Source organism: Dreissena polymorpha, chromosome 3 (genome assembly GCF_020536995.1).
Source record: "Dreissena polymorpha isolate Duluth1 chromosome 3, UMN_Dpol_1.0, whole genome shotgun sequence".
Taxonomy (NCBI): Eukaryota; Metazoa; Mollusca; class Bivalvia; order Myida; family Dreissenidae; genus Dreissena; species Dreissena polymorpha.
Window position 1 is genome coordinate 23772121 of NC_068357.1, and position 18325 is coordinate 23790445.

The 18325-nt window shown below is 39.1% G+C and overlaps 1 protein-coding gene and 1 long non-coding RNA gene across 7 annotated transcripts in view; both read right to left on the reverse strand.

Moving 5' to 3' along the window:
* Window positions 1–18325, reverse strand: part of LOC127873294 (thioredoxin domain-containing protein 16-like) — a 107676-nt gene that overhangs the window by 8170 nt on the left and 81181 nt on the right. For all 6 annotated transcript variants that reach the window (XM_052417088.1, XM_052417085.1, XM_052417084.1 and 3 more), the window contains exons 19-20: window positions 12168–12261; window positions 8031–8171 (exon numbers count right to left, since the gene is read on the reverse strand). In XM_052417088.1, coding sequence (XP_052273048.1) covers window positions 8031–8171; window positions 12168–12261 — 235 coding nt within the window. The remainder of the gene's footprint in view (window positions 1–8030; window positions 8172–12167; window positions 12262–18325) is intronic.
* LOC127873309 (uncharacterized) lies at window positions 7165–7800 on the reverse strand. The gene is made up of 2 exons (XR_008046102.1): window positions 7556–7800; window positions 7165–7393 (listed from the first exon to the last, which is right to left on the reverse strand). It is a non-coding gene; the product is annotated as an uncharacterized LOC127873309 (long non-coding RNA).

An 18325-nucleotide genomic window follows, 5' to 3' on the forward strand; every position in this document is an offset into this window, starting at 1 on the left:
TAGCTTTGATACTTTAGGAATAAAGTGGACCTAGACACAAAACTTAACCAAATTTTCAATTTTCTAAGTATAAAAGGGGCCATAATTCTATGACAATGCCAGTCAGAGTTAAATAACTTTGCCTTCACTGTCCACTTCTGATAGTTAGTAAGTGTAACAAGCATGAAAGCAATAGCTTTGATACTTTAGAAATAATGTGGACCAAAACACAAAACTTACCAAAATTTTCAATTTTCTAAGTATAAAAGGGGCCATAACTCTGTCAAAAAGCCAGTCAGAGTTACATTACTTTGCCTGAACAGTCCCCTAATGATAGTTAGTAAGTGTTGCAAGTATGAAAGCAATAGCTTTGATACTTTAAGAATAAAGTGGACCTAAATAGAAAACTTAACCAAATTTTCAATATTCTAAGTATAAAAACAAATTTTCTTAAAGTAAAATTCATTTTAATTATTAAATACTTACCTGTTATCTCTAGCTTACCCCTTTCCAAGGGAGTTATTTCATCCGGAAAATATTCAAGCGCTGGGAACCGTCCACCTCTATAAGAATCCAAATCAGGTTAAACATAGTACAATGCAACCTTACAGGAAATCAAGAACCACAACTCATCTTTCCTTTACGCAAACATAAAAAGGCGATGAGCGGGGTGGGAGGTGGGACTTACCGATAACAGGTAAGTATTTAATAATTAAAATGAATTTTACTTTAAGAAAATTTGTTTTAATATCATAAATACGTTACCTGATATCTCTAGCTGATTTTGCAGCTGCGGCGGGAAGGTTCGCATATTTTTTCCCATCACAGCAGAACCCATATAGAGGGTTTACAGCCAGAGATAGTAGAATCACGTCCTCTTATAATCTTTGTTAGTACAGTATAGTACTTAATTCTCGGATGGCACCAGTGTACTTACGCCATAGAAGAAACTACAGTTTGAGCCACTACAAGAGGACCCAACTTATACAAATTGTCTTGTTGGCACTCAAGAGAACGAAGATAAAAAGAGGAGAAGGTGGTCGGATTCCTCCAGAAAACAGCTTGAAGCACTTCAGATAGTGGGGTCTGATTAATATAAGCCCACGAAGCCGAAAGAGCTCTTTATTCATGCGGTCTTATCTTAAACAGGGATAAATCCCTCGATGAAAGAGAAGAATAAGCTTTCCTTATAGTCGAGGCTATCCAACGAGAAATAGAAGCCGCAGACACATCGCCCCCCCCCCTTTTAATGGAATGAAAAGTCTCTTGCGAGAACCTCGAATAGACTTTACCTTTTTAAGGTAGAACTTCAAAGCCCTGACCGGGCAAAGGAGTCTATCATCATCTTCATGTCCACAAGTTCTAGATAGACTTGGAACTTTGAAGGGTTTGGAAGCCATAGAGGGGAGTTGATTTTTAGCAAGGAATCCTGACTGACATAACAATGTAACGGAACCATCAGAAGAGTCAAAACGAAGATGACTATCCTCGATAGAAAGAGCATGAATTTCACTTCTCCGTTTGGCTGAAGCCATAGTAAGAAGGAAAACGGTCTTCCATGTTAGGAATTGTAATGAAGCCTGATCAAGAGGTTCATAGGGAGCCTTAATAAGCGAACCTAGCACACAAGCTAAATCCCATTTAGGAGCAAGTGTACGAGATACAGGACGACTAAGTTCCATAGCTCGAACAAGTTCTGAAATAGCTGGATCAGCACAGACTTGTGAAGACTTAGTGAAAGCCAATGTATGCGAAATCATAGATCTGTATCCTTTGATGGAACTAAGAGAAAGTTTCTTATCATCAAAAAGATAAATGAGAAAATCCGCTATTCGTCTAGCAGAGGGATTGAGGGGATTAATTTTCCCTCGAAAACACCAATTGGAGAAGTTTCCAACGAGCATCATAGACTGCTCTGGTGGATTTTCTCCTTGCCGAAGCAACGAGGGTTGAAGCCCTGACAGAAAAACATTTCTTCTGCAAAGATTGCCTGATAACGGCCAGACGTGTAAGTGGAACATTTTTGGGTCCGCATGTAGTCTGCCGCTTTGAGACAGAAGATCTGACCTGCGAGGAAGATTCCTGGGATAATCGTACAGGAGACTGAGAAGATCGTTGAACCAAGATCTTCTGGGCCACCAAGGGGCAATCAGGAGTATCCTGCAAGAGCTCACCCTGATTTTCCCCAATATTTGGGGAATTAGAATGGGTGGGGGATAGGCGTAAGCGTCCAGTTGGTCCCACGCGAACGAAAGCGCGTCGATTGCCCACGCTGCTGGATCGTAAACTGGACTCACATACAGAGGAAGTCTGTGATTGTGTCTTGTTGCAAATAGATCGACCAGGGGATAACCGAACTTGAAAAAGATCTGGTTGGTCACTTCTTGATGAAGTGTCCACTCCGATGGAAGTAACTGGTGTTTGCGAGACAAACCATCCGCCAGGGCGTTGAGGCGACCTGGTATATATTTTGCCAGCAGATGAATGTTGAGTGTTTTGCAAAGAACAAGTAATTTTCTGGTTTCCAGATACAGGGATTGAGAATGTGTTCCCCCTGTGCCTGGATGTAAGCCACCACAGATGTGTTGTCTGTTGACACCATCACACAAGAGTCTCGAAGATGTGATTGGAAATGAGATACAGCTAGAAATACTGCTCGCATTTCTAGATTGTTGATATGTAGATGAGATTCCTGATGAGACCACAACCCTGAAATTATCAGACTGAGAGGTTCCAGGTGAGCACCCCACCCTTCCTTGCTCGCATACGTTACTAGATATAATGACGGTTGCGGAGGAAGAAGGGGTACTCCTGCCAACAGAGTCTCCTCGTCTAGCCACCACTGAAGATGAGACCTTAAGGAGGGAAGGATTGGAATCTGTGTTAATAGATTGCCTGGAGACCATTTCCAACAAGCTGAGAGATAGTGCTGAAGAGGACGTAGGAAGAGACGTCCCAACTGCACAAAGTCTGCTACTGAGCTCAGGATACCGTTGAGAGAGAGGAATTCTTGAGCTGTTATATGAGATTGGGACAAAACCCAGTTGACCTTCATCAGAAGGTCTGATATACGTTGAATAGACACTCTGACCCGATTGATGTGGGTCAAGAAATTCATTCCCACAAACGTAAAGTCCTGTGAAGGAATGAGGTCTGATTTGTCTGCATTGAGAAGGAGCCCTAACGAGAGGAGTTCCTTCCAAGAGAATTCTAGGTTGTACAGAAGCAATTGACGATCGAGCTGGTGTAAGAGCCAGTCGTCGAAATACTGAAGAAGAAGAAACCCGTGAACTCTGAGGTGTGATCCGACTGCCGACATTAGTTTGGTAAAAACTCGTGGGGCTGTCGCCAACCCGAAAGGCATAGACCGGAACTGGTAGACTTGGCCTTGAAAGGCGAATCGCAAGTACTTCCGGTAGTTGGGATGTATAGGAACATGGAAGTAAGCATCTTCCAGACCCAAAGACACCCCCCAGTGCAGAGGTTTGATGGATTCTCGTATGAAAGAAGGAGTCTCCATTTTGAAAGTTGGTTTGAGGAGATACATGTTGAACACGTTTAAATCTATTACTGGTCTCCAGGAACCATTTTTCTTTTGAACAAGAAAAAGACGACTGTAAAATCCTGGAGAATAAGGATCTTGAACCCTTTCTACCGCCTGTTTTTCCAAGAGCCCGAGAATGGACTCTAGAATATGTGGATGCCGAGATACCAGCTCTATAGGGACGCGAGAAAGTGGAGGCCTTTTTTCGAATTGAAAAGTCAGGCCTTTTGTCACAAGAGAATGAACCCATGCGTCTGAAGTAATTTGAAGCCATCGATTTGAGAAGTGGAAAAGTCTGGCCCCGACTGGTATTTCCGGCATCGGAGGTTGTGGCGGTAGAAAGGGAAGGGACCTAGGGCTGATAAGCAGGAGGTGCGCCCCTGCCGGTAGAAGGTTTGAAATTCCTCTGTCCCGGCTTGGGTTTGCCCTTTTTCCCAGAATCTTTATTAGAAGACTTGTGTGACAAAGAAGGTCTGTTATAGGAAGACTGCCTATTAGGACCTGACCGTGGATTAAAAGAAGGCTTTTTAGAGAAAAGGTTATTTCGTCTTGAATGCTGGAACTGCTGGTGGCCTAGAAGCAGGATGCTTAAAGACCCCTTGGCGTTGTCCAGAGTTGTTTCTAGCTAAAGAAGCATGAAGTTGGTCATCCTTGTCAGCTGTGATTGCTTCTTGTATCCTCCCACAAAAAAGGAACCCTGATGTGAGAGGAGCTGTTCTGAGCGAGTTCATACCAGGTTCCAACAGAAAATATTTAGGTAAAGAAGTAAGACCTCTACGAATCCTTAGCATCTCGGACATTGAAGAAGCAGAAGTGTGAGATAAGGCCAGTGTGGTCCGTAAGAGATGAATTAACAAATCACGGAGTTCCTCCGGAACAGATTCCGACCAATCACACACCATTTGTAAAATTGTCGCTAGCATAAAGTCAATTTGGTTAGTCAAACCTAATGATCTACGTTCCCTCATTTCCCAAGTTTCCAACATTGAAAACGGAACAGAAACTGAATTGGAACCACTTGGCATTACAAGAGATAGCTTGCTAATGTCCGGATCTGGAACCGGAAGTTTTGAAAAATCCAACCCAGATGTTGCATGTGGTACAGGAGGTTTGTAACTTTTACTACCTTCCTGGTGTTTTGGATCAGCTAGTTCCTTAGGAATTTTCCATGTTTCTCCTCGTTTTGGAATAGTCTTATTAGCTGATTCCAATGATTGAAGAACAGATAGAACAGTAGAACCAATGGGAAGTCGCGGGTCAGGACGAGCCGTCGACTTAATAACCCTGTTGGGATCAAATGTACGAAAAAGTTGTTCTGTCACAGAAATCGTCGCATTTGAAGACAGTTCAGCAGGTCTTGGACAGTAATCTTCACCAAGAGTACGAAACATCAGTTCATAGATCTGACCAATCGGAGCTAAATATTGATCCGTCTCAACATTAGATTCTGCATCTGAATCAGCCTCACTCTCTACAACACCAGCGGTTTGTATAGAATCAGCAGGAACAGAAGTGAGAATATCTTGTACCGGATTGTAATTGTCTGGTAACAGCGAATGATCATCCCCGACGTCAGTAAACTGATAATGTAAACCGGAAGATGGTAAATTATCAGCATTGACCGGTACAAAATGTCCCGCCGAATTCTGTATCCAAAGTGTATCAGGATTCGACAGGGTAGCTGTAGGGGGTAAACGACTAGATACGGTAGATGATACCCGTGGTGTTGACACTGACGCCGTAGTAGTGAGATGAGCTCCTGAAGATGCAATACGTGTGGCAGTCAACGTTGGAACCGACACATTTGGCATGGAAACATGCGATTCCCTAACGGAATACGATGGTGAACGACTATACGAATGGTAACTCCGATGCTGTCTACGTGAACGTTGCCGACGTCCTCGTTTCCTGCAATGTCGAGATCTGGATCGGCTGCGCTGTCGAGATGTGGATCGGCTGCGATGAAATCGAGATTTTTTGGAATACCGTCTCCGTGAGTGACGACGTGATCGCTTATGAGCGCCGCGACGATGATAACTGCTCGAAGAAGAAGAGCGTGTCCGATGTCCACTCCTTGATGAAGACGATGTATTCGACGACGAATCGGATGTAGAAGAATAAGCCGATGATGAAGACCGAGTTCTTCTTGAACGGCGATTGGTGTTATCGGTGGCAGGCCTAACTGATGACTGTTGACCGGTGACCGGACCGGACCGGTGACCGGACCGGTGACATGACCGGACCGGACCGGTGACATGACCGGTGACCGGACCGGACCGGACCGGTGACCGGCCGGTCATATTATGACCGGTTACGTCACCGGACAAAGACCGTAGAATGGCGGCTGCCATGTGGTCTGACATTGATCCAGTCGTTCCATGATCAATGTCGCCGGTATGCATGGTGTGAGTCATAAGATCTGATGACGATCGACTGACAACAACACCATCTTGCCCGGTACCCAGTGACTGACAAAACCGCTGGTCATCCTTGACCAGTGGAGTCACCGGGTAATCAACGTCGGATGGAGGTTCGTTGCGTTTGCGGCTGATCGACGTCCTCCGGCGACCTGCTTTTGTCCATACGTCGTAAGCCCACAAATCGCAAACCGCACATTTGTTATTAAATGTGCAACCGGTACATGCCAAGCAAATATCGTGGGAATCCCACCTTGCTTTGATATGACCACAAGAACCTCTATCCTGTAAGTTCATTCTGAAATAAAAGAAACAGAAAGAACCTACAAAAGACAAATTAATGATTATAAATTCAAATAAAAAGTTAAACCACAAAATGTAAACACAAAGAACGCTGTCCAATTGAGGCACGAATTCCTCGTGGTTCACGTGCTCATGACGTCATGTACATGAGCGACGATGCAAACAAAGAAACCCAGCAAAAGCAGAAATATGACAATTACTGCAACAAAAAGTATAGAAATATAAACCGAATGATACAAATAAAAGATAAATAAACTTAATCCTTTTAAACTCCGACAAAAACACAGTGAAAAGAACACATAAGTCCTGAGCCTAAAATAGGCGTGCACATGGTTTTATCCGGAAAGGAAAGATGAGTTGTGGTTCTTGATTTCCTGTTAGGTTGCATTGTACTATGTTTAACCTGATTTGGATTCTTATAGAGGTGGACGATTCCCAGCGCTTGAATATTTTCCGGATGAAATAACTCCCTTGGAAAGGGGTAAGCTAGAGATAACAGGTAACGTATTTATGATATTAAAAGGGCACATAATTATGTCCAAATGCCAGCCAGAGTTATCTAACTTTGCCTGCCCAGTCCCCTCATGATAGTTAGTAAGTGTACCAAGTTTGAATGCAATAGCTTTGATACTTTATGAGAAAAGTGGACGTAAACAAAAAAAACTGAACCGGACGCCGACGCTCAGGTAATGACAATAGCTCTTCTTTTTTTCCAAAAATAGATGAGCTAAAAACATCTAGGGTGGAGTTTTCTAAAACTATGCAAAATGGTCAATTCTTGCCTATTTAAGTCACAAGAGAGATTGTTCATGCCAATATTAAGTATATAAATTCTAGGCTACTAAGAAATAACAAGGGACAAAATTGTCACAAAACCAGGTTTTCATTGTGAAAAAAAAATCTGATAAAGGGAGAAAACTCAAACTGAACTTTTGAAATGACCAAAAAAAATTAACCCCCTTTGTAAGTTTTTTTTTTTTTTTTTAATCTATTTTTAGTCGTGGCGACCTTGACATTGGAGATATTGACGTGATTCTTTCGTGGGACACACCGTCCCATGATGGTGAACAAATGTGCCAAATGATTTTAAAATCTCACAATGAATGACATAGTTATGGCCAGGACAAGCTCATTTATGGCCATTTTTGACCTTTGAACTCAAAGTGTGACCTTGACCTTGGAGATATCGACGTAATTATTTCGCGCGACATACCGTCCAATGATGGTGAACAAATGTGCCAAATGATTTTAAAATCTGACGATGAACGACATAGTTATGGCTCGGACAAGCTCATTTATGGCCATTTTTGACCTTTGAACTCAAAGTGTGACCTTGACCTTGGAGATATCGACGTAATTATTTCGCGCGACACACCGTCCAATGATGGTGAACAAATGTGCCAAATGATTTTAAAATCTGACAATGAACGACATAGTTATGGCCCGGACAAGCTTATTCCGCCAGCCCGCCAGCCAGCCCGCCAGCCAGCCAGCCCGCCCGCATTCGCCAATCTAATAACCAGTTTTTTCCTTCGGAAAACCTGGTTAAAAAACCTAAAAAAATATAAATCATGTCATCCACTGTTACTTTGTTTGAGAATCCTGCAGGGAGGGATGGGTTAGTTCTATTGCTATTCATTGAATCTTTCAATAAAGTTATTAACTTTAATACCAAATGTATAATTGACAAGAAAATGTAAATTTAGACTTGCAGCAACTATTGTATCTCAAGTAAACATGTTATGCACATACAACAATTTAACACTCAACCCTCAAAATGTTCTTACCTGGTACTTCATTCATTTTGTCAGCAGGCATAGGCTTCTTTTTATCCTCAAGCATTTTCTTTTTTTTCTTTGCAAGGTCAATAAACTTCAGGAAATCGTAGCCCTTGTTTACTGGTTTCCAGTTGCCCTTTGTCAACATGGCTGGAACAAACAAATATTCTTTTGAATATGCCACAAGGAATATTAAGCTATTTTATCAATTTATATTTATTTTATTTTTTAACTAAAATCGCCAGTCCACTGAAGATAATTTTAGAGTTCATGGTGCAATGGAATATTTACATTACTGTATGATTAGTATGTACATGGTGTGCTAATGCTTTTTACTTCAGAGGCAAACCGGTACAGACTATTTAATGAAATAATGATTAATACTTGGTATGAAACAGATTAACCATCTTAGTACTTCAATTTCAAATTTAATTTTGCAAATATTAAACGGTATCTCATTTTATTGTAAAATACACTTCCAGCATTCCTAGACCTGAAGAAATCTATATTTGGCATTATGTTGGTTTTTACTTTCAAAGCTACCGGTACATACAAAAACAACATTCTAGCCATACAAATAAATTCAGGGTTCACAAAAGAACAAGCAAATTCATTCAGTTGATATCCCTGCCAAAAACATTTTGTTTATGAATGGGTGCAAATGCCTTGATGTATGCAGAAACCTAAAACAAGAGCTGTGTTTGTGAAACACAATGCCCCCTGATGCGCCGCTTTGAAGCTGCACGGCAGCTATTTTAGAAAAAAATGACTTGAACTTGAAGGATGACCTTGACCTTTCACCCTAAAAATGTGCAGCTCCATGAGATACACATGCATGCCAAATATCAAGTTGCTATCTTCAATATTTCAAAAGTTATGAACAAGGTTAAAGTTTTGTGACAGACACACAGACAGACACATACAATGACAGACAGACAGACAGGCCAAAAGCAATATACCCCCGATCATTCAATCCGGGGGCATAAAAAACACAGTGTAGGGTTATTGCTTTTATGCATTGAAATTCTCCTCATTGATATCTATACACCCATGAAGTTTCAAGCTGAAATCTTGTATAGTATCTGAGATATAGCTCTGACAAATTACATAATAATAATACAAAAACAATATAGGGCAACAATTCTTACTACAGAAAGTGTTAGGTTATGGTTCTCATGCATAACACTTCTCCTCATTGATATCTATACACTTATGAAATTTAATGTTGAAATCTTATATATATACACTTAAAATAATTAAACAAATTTGCTTCCGAAAATTAAGATAAAAAATATTTAAAAAATACAAGTGTCTGAAAATTTAGAGACACTTTAAAAATATTGCATGGACGATCAGATACCGGTGTGCAACACAATGTCCCCCTATATGATGTTTGACATTGTAGGATGACCTTGACCTTGTGAAGGATGACCTTGACCTTTCACCACTCAAAATGTGCAGCTCCATGAGATACACATGCATGCCAAATATCAAGTTGCTATCTTCAATATTGCAAAAGTATTCATAAAATAAGCGATTTGGGCCACATATATTTGACCTCTGACCTTGAAGGATGACCTTGACCTTTCACCACTTAAAATGAGCAGCTCCATGAGATGCACATGCATGCCAAATATCAAGTTGCTATCTTCAATATTGCAAAAGTATTCATAAAATGAGCGATTTTGGCCACATATAATTGACCTCTGACCTTGAAGGATGACCTTGACCTTGACCTTTCACCACTCAAAATGTGCAGCTTCATGAGATACACATGCATGCCAAATATCAAGTTGCTATCTTCAATATTGCAAAAGTATTCATAAAATGAGCGATTTTGGCCACATATATTTGACCTCTGACCTTGAAGGATGACCTTGACCTTGACCTTTCACCACTCAAAATGTGCAGCTTCATGAGATACACATGCATGCCAAATATGAAGTTGCTATCTTCAATATAGCGAAAGTTATTGCAAAATGTTAAAGTTGGCGCAAACAGACAGACAGACCAACAGACAGACAGGGCAAAAACAATATGTCCCCCACTACTATAGTGGGGGACATAAAAATTACATATGATTGTAAGATATAACGCCATATAGAACTAGAACTTTGTAACAGACGTGACGTATACCCCCACATGCTGAATTGACACAGAATATTTTGCATGCTGTCTTCACAAAACAAAAGAAGCTAATTTATGGCGATTTTCAAGAATTATCATGCCATTATCATTTATGGCCATTTTGACCTTTGAACTCTTGAATTCTTTCGCATGACACACCGTCCAATGACTGTGAACAAAATAAATGTACAGAGTCATTTTAAAATCTCACAATGAATGACATAGTTATGGCCTGGACAAGCTCATTTGTGGCCATTTTTGACTTTTGAACTCCAAGTGTGACCTTGACCTTGGAGATATCGACGTAATTCTTTCGCATGATACACCGTCCAATGATAGTGAACAAATGTACCGAGTAATTTTACAATCTCACAATGAATGACATAGTTATGGCCCTGACAAGATCATTTATGGCCATTTTTGACCTTCGAACTCAAAGTGTGACCTTGACCTTGGAGATATCGACGCAATTCTTTTGCATGACACCCTGTCCAATGATAGTGGACAAATGTACCAAGTAATTTTAAAATCTCACAATGAATGATATAGTTATGGCCCAGACAAGATCATTTATGGCCATTTTTGACCTTTGAACTCAAAGTGTGACCTTGACGTTGCAGATATTGACATAATGGTGAACAAATGTGCCAAAGGGACATAGTTATGGCCCGTACAAGATCATGTATGGCCATTTCTGACTTTGGACTCAAAGTGTGACCTTGACGTTGCAGATATCAACGTAATTCTTTGGCATGACACACGTTCCAATGATGGTGAACAAATGTGCCAAATGGTTTTAAAATCTCACAATGAACGACATAGTTATTGCCCAGACAAGCTCATTTATGGCCGTTTTTTACCTTTAAACTCAAAGTGTGACCTTGACCTTAGAGATATTGATCGACATAATTCTTTCGCATGACACACCGTCAAATGATGGTGAACAAACGTGCCAAATGATTTAAAAATCTCACAATGAACGACATAGTTATGGCCCAGACAAGCTCATTTAAGGCCATTTTTGACCTTTGAACTCAAAGTGTGACCTTGACCTTGGAGATATCGACGTAATTCTTTTGCATGACACACCGTCCCATGATGTTGAACAAATGTACCAAGTCATTTTAAAATCTAACCTTAAATGACATAGTTATGGTCCGGACAAACTTTCACTTTAAAACGCACTAAGTGATCCGGTGACCTAGTTTTTGATCCGGCATGACCCATATTCAAACTTGACCTAGACATCATCTAGATACAACTTCTGACCAAGTTTGGTGAAGATCGGATGAAATTTTCGGGACAGACAGACCGACCGACAGACCAACAAAGTGACTCCTATATAGCCCCCATTAACAATAGTAATGGGGGTATAATAAATTACTTATACATATGTTTCACTTAAAGCTATTTGATGAAACCATTGTCTTCTGCCAGTAAACATAGCTGTATACCCAATATCGCAAATGTAATGGTTAATTGCCTTAAGGCATACATCCGCCAGGTTTATGACCCTGGTTGTAAAAACACATTACCAAAGTTTCATCAGATAAGCACAACAGGACAGAATTCTGGTAAAATATACTGTCAGAATATTTAGAGTAATTAATTAGTGACGTTCATTAATGGAAGACAACCTGTATGTCCGAAAATTTAGAGTCACAAAAACTTATTATTTTGACTAAAAACTGTGTCCAAAAATGTACAGTTTTCGTAAACTTAGAGTAATAACCGTAGTTTCTGAGATATAGCCCTTAAAAGTTTGTGACAAATGGATGGACTGGCGGACGGACTGACAGAAGGCCAGACAATGCCAAAACTATATCCCTCCGTCTTGGGCGGGAGATAAATATTCACTTAAAGGCTTCACTTTCCCACCCAAGGGCATTTGTAGCACCAGAAGGTATTTGTATTTTGTATAATGTTTGTTTTTCCTAACAAAGCTACATACTAGTACCATGAAAACATTCTAGCCAAAGAAATAAAATATTTTTCACTGTTCACAAAATAAATATTTACATGAAGGCTCCACTTTCCCACCCAGGACATTTTTCAGCCAGTTGGTCAGGTCTGACGTTAGGAAGGTCTCAGAGATGTAGTTGAAAACCTCTCCCTGAAAATTATGAAACATACCAAAAATAAATAAATATGCACATATTGCAAGTGAGTTTGGATCCATGACACATGCTTGAGTTCAATATTGGTCAGTTGTACCTTGACTTTGGCCGTATAACTTCTGGTAATAGGGATTTTCATGTACACATCTAGTTATCACTCCATTATTTGGAAATACATAAAAATTGAACTATTAATGGGTAAAACTGGTGTTTTGAAATGAGTTAAGAAATAGTGTTACACATATCCATTCAAAAATATATAAGATAATGCTAGATATAGGGAAATTTGATATTATGGACTAATAAACATTAATTTGGACATGTGATGCATTAGAACTAGAGCTCTGTCCCAAATGTGACAAAAACCACATTGAATTGTCAGCAATGTCAATGAAGTTATGAATAAATTTATTATATAAGATTAACAAAAGGGCCCAAGGAACTAAACTATTCTGAGAAGTTGGAGTTCAGAACAATAAAAGTACTTTAGGAAGCATAAATATTTAGATTTTAAGCACATTTTTATTTGTGAACTCTGCTCAGATATCATTAAAACATAAGTCCTGACAAATTGTCTTGAATATGGACTAAAAATGTGACTTCTAGGGTGTTAGCAAGGCTTCGCCATTGCCGTAGGAGGAAAACTGCCCCATCCCCTAGTGGTCATATTTTTCAACTGGCCTGGATAATCATTTGTTTCATTCTCATCTAAGATGTCACTAGAAATGGCGCGGCAGAGGCCGACGCGTATCCCCACGCCGAATGTTTGACCTAGGTGTGCCCCAGGGTTGGTAATGGGGCCATGCATAGCTGAGATTGACCGTATTGTCATAAGAGAAGTTCATCATCAATTAGAAGTGAATTGGTGTAGAAATGAAGAAGTTATAGTAAAAGGCAATTTTGGGTGGGTGTGACATATGTGGGCAGGGCGCCCCAGGGTTGGTAATTGTGCCATGCATAGTTGAGATTGACCGTATTGTCATAAGAGAAGTTCAGTATCAATTTGAAGTGAATCGGTGTAGAAATGAAGAAATTATAGTAAAAGGCAATTTTGGGCGGGTGTGGTCTATGTGGGCGGGGCCCCAGGGTTGGTAATGGGGCCATGCATAGTTGAGATTGACCGTATTGTCATAAGAGAGGTTCAGTATCAATTTGAAGTGAATCGGTGTAGAAATGAAGAAATTATAGTAAAAGGCAATTTTGGGTGGGTGTGGTCTATGTGGGCGGGGCGCCCCAGGGTTGGTAATGGGGCCATGCATAGTTGAGATTGACTGTATTGTCATAAGAGAAGTTCAATATCAATTTGTAGTGAATCGGTGTAGAAATGAAGAAATTATAGTAAAGGCAATTTTGGGTGGGTGTGGTCTATGTGGGCGGGGCCCTAGGGTTGGTTATGGGGCCATGCATAGTTGAGATTGACCCTAATGTCATAAGAGAAGTTCAGTATCAATTTGAAGTGAATCCGTGTAGAAATGAAAAAATTATAGTAAATGGAATTTTTTGGTGGGTGTGGCCTATGTGGGCGGGCGCCCCAGGGTTGGGATTGGGGCCATGCATAGTTGAGATTGACCCTAATGTCATAACAAAAGTTCAGTATCAATTTGAAGTGAATCCGTGTAGAAATGAAAAAATTATAGTAAATGGAAATTTTTGGTGGGTGTGGCCTATGTGGGCGGGGCGCCCCAGGGTTGGGAATGGGGCCATGCATGGTTGAGATTGACCGTATTGTCATAAGAGAGGTCCAGTATCATTTTGAAGTGAATCGGTGTAGAAATAAAGAAGTAAATGTAAAATAACCTAAAAAAATGAGTGATAATTTCTGACGCGGCCCCACCCCAACCGCTATAACTTTTGACCCAGAGGTCAGATCAAAATTCCAAATAGTGCAGGGTCGCACATATGCTAATAGCTACCATGTGTGTAAGTTTCAAGGTTCTAGTGCCTTCAGTGTAGGAGGAGATAGTGGCCAGGACGGACGGACAGACAGACAGACAGACAGACAGACAGACAGACGGACGGATGGCGGAGATAACCACAATATCCCCACCTTTTTTTCAAAAAGCGTGGGGATAATTACAACAAAATTTCTAACCAAGTTCCAAGAAGAACAATACTGCTATTATTGCAGATTAGTTGCAAATATTTAAATTGGATTTTATCTTTACGCACGTTGATTTGAAGACTGCTTGACACTACATTTGGATTTTATTGTTAAATATATCAAGCAAATTATGATTAAAAATGTTCGTTATAAATAAAACCCAAGCCAATGAATTGATATTAAGCGTGATTTAAAGATCCATAAACACGCCCAATACTATTATGCTATATAAAAACTTCCAACAACAAAAAGTGCCATACGAAGACCCTTAAAGAAGTAACATTGTTGTAAAAATTCTATCAAACAAACATTCTGCAACTTTTTAGCATCTAAAAATTGTTTTGCGAAGACATCTTGTTTGTTTTACGGATGATCTCAAGTCAGGATTGGATTCATTCAGTTTGCATTAATATGCATAATTTGAAGCGTACTTGCCTGTGCTTTCTATTAGATTACCCCGCTATTACCGGTATAATTGATAATGGGCAACTTCAAAATCATGGAAAACCTCATTCATTCCTTGAGTTAGTTCCATTCAGTAGTGCATTGTCCCACACTTTCATTTTTGCATATCGTTTCTGTTTTTCTTGCTGAATTGCTAAGAGAAGGACGTCCTGAGCTCCATCAATTAATAACATAATGATAACACTGCCAGAAGCCAATCTTGCGTTTGCTGGTTATGTTGGGTGTTGTCACGGGAAATTTAAATAGAATATATTGCCCCACAAGAAATAAAAACAAGCTTTTTATATCTCGTTAAATCACTATAAATAGACCACATCTAGCATTGAAATTTTGGCTATTGCTATAAGAACGATGATTTTTTTTATTGGTTACCATTAATTAAAAAAATATTCGTTGATTTTGAGTGTTTATGGCTCTTTAAACATTTATCAATACAAAGATTTCCAGTTGATATTGGTTCAAATCATGGTCAATGTTCAATTTGAAATATGCACTGTAGACATTTAAATATACCACAGCTCTCTTTCCTCCTCCTGTACACCGCTACTACCGGTAATTATTATCATCCATATCATCATTATCATAAATGTCAGCATTAAATGCACAAATATATAATCAGACAAGGGACAAAATTGTCACAAAACCAGGTTTTCAAGTTTAAAAAAAAGTCTGATAAAGGGAGACAAGTCAAAATAAACATTGTTACCCCCTTGTTTCAAATTCAATCTATTTTTACTTGTGGCGACCTTGATTTCAATTTGATAAAGGGAGACAACTCAAAATGTGCATTGTTACTGATTGTTCATATTTACCCCCTTTGTTTCAAAATCAATCTATTTTTAGTCCTGGCAACCTTGACCTTGGAGATATATACGTAATTCTTTCGTGCAACACACCGTCCAATGATGGTGAACAAATGTGCCAAATGATTTTAAAATCTCACAATGAACGACATAGTTATGGGCCGGACAAGCTAATGGCCATTTTTGACCTTTGAACTCAAAGTGTGACCTTGATCTTGGAGATATCGACGTAATTCTTTCACGCGACACACCCTCCAATGATGGTGAACAAATGTACCTAATGATTTTCAAATCTCACAATGAACGATAAAGTTATGGCCCTAACAAGCTTGTTCCGCCCGCCCTCCCGCCAGCCCGCCGACATTCGCCAATCTAATAACCAGTATTTTCCTTCGGAAAAGCGGGTTAAAATCATCATCATCATCATCATCATCATAATCATCATCATCCATATTATCATCATCAAGATTGTCGTCGTCATCATCATCATCATCATCAGTGCTACAGCCAGCTTTTCAAAAAAGAGGGGAGCTTCCCCAAAAAGGGCACATTTCACGCGTAATTTTGGAAAATAGGGCATTTGGTTATAAATATACTTTGGTTATACTATATACTTATTAATTGTAAACATTAGTGCATTGGATGACTTCACCAATTGTATGCTGTTCCTCATTTTGTGTAATGAAATTACAATAAATATATTACTATCAACATTGGCGCTAAGGAAAACAACTGAGTAGCCAATTTCCTAACCAACTTGGGCTAGCATCCGACTTCACGCATTAGAGATATCATATTTCTATCCGGTGTGTGTGTGGGGGGGGGGGAATTTTGATGTTTATTTTATCAACTATCATCATTGAACTGTATGTTAATCTTTCAGGTTCCAGTTTCAGAATCAGTGGCCTTTTAGAAGAAAATGAAATGAAGAAAACATGAAATAAATTCAGGGGTTTCACTGGGTCAAAAAAACGTTGTGACTGTCACTACTTAAATTCGTTGCTTTAAATAACTTTGAGCCAATTTTTATCCACAATAATAATATTCATTAAAACAAAAATCTATATTGACAAATTTAAATTCTAAACAATGATCAATGTCACCATGAAGTAGCATCCAGTCTGGAGATTAAAATGAAACATTGTTATTGTTAATAATAGGATATATTTATTTCACAACACGTTATTTCAACTAATGTCAACAACGTTGACAGTTTTGTTAGGTCGCGAAAATATATGACAATATCAACATAACATTTTACTTTCAGAGTGATAAATCCTCCTTCCAAACAAGTTCTTTATTTGTTGAAATAACAACTGTCTGCCCCTATTCATGTTAAAATTCATCATGATTGAGGACAGACAGTGTTTTAAAGTTCAGAAATAAAATCCAAACACAAATGTGTTTTCCATGCCCTAATTTCGGACTAAAAATTAACTGCATATTAGCATTAAAAAAGATTATTAATTTTCAAATGTTAATAGGTATTTTGAATTAAAAATCACTATTTTTGCAAAAAAAAAAATATAGCCAAAGAATTCAGAAGTTTAAAAAAATCAATAGTGCTGAGTTTGATTTCATTCGAGTGTGATTGTGCCTAACCAAGCGTGACCTCAGAGATAATCTTTCACAGCATGTTACTATCGTCTGCAACAAAAGGCTAATTAGTGATCTGATAACAAACCATGGCCTTGGGACTTGTTTGTTCACAATGTGCTGACAGGCAGTCATGTAAGGGTGTTATCTGTGTATTCATGTCGATGTTTCTGGCGATTTATACGGCCTGAAAGCAGGAATTTAGAGATTAAAAGGGCATTTGACAGAAAAATAGAGGGGCGCTTTTTAAGTGGGCAAATTTTAGAGGGGCGCAGCGCCCCTCTATTTATTGCTAGCTGGAGCACTGATCATCATCATCATCATCGGTATCATGGTCATCATCATTATCAGCAGCAGCAGCAGCTTCATCAAATTCATCTTCATTATCATCATCTTCTTTCTATTCATCATCATTATCATCAGTAAAAACTAGTATCCATTATCATTTTTGTATTACACCATCGTCGTAAGTATTATGAATAATTATAATAATAATTATCATTGTATTTGATCATCATCATCATCATCATCGTCATCAACAACAACATAATCATCATCATCATCAGAGTGATAATCATTATCATTTTCACTGTGATTATCATTGCCATCATAATTGTCATCAGAAATAAAATAATTATGATCACCATTGTCATTGTAGCATGCAAATTCGTTGAATTGATATACCCCACCAATATGCTTCTGGACACAAAAGTATATTTGACACTCAAAAAAGCATTTTTTCAAGATACAAAGGGACATAACTCTGTTATTAACAGGTGATGTACAATGCCATTTGGCGTGCATCATCCTCTTATCCATATATATACTCATACCAAGTTTCAATGAAATCCGCCAATGCACTTCCAAGATATGGCTCTGGACACACACAAAAATCATTTTTTCAATATACAAAGGGCCATAACTCTGATATTAATTGATGGTGTACAATGCCATTTGGCGTGCATCATCCTCTTATCCATATACATACCCATACCTAGTTTCAATGAAATCCGCCAAAGCACTACCAAGATATGGCTTCGGACTGACGGACGGACGGAAAGACAGAAGGACGGACGGACAACGCCAAAACAATAT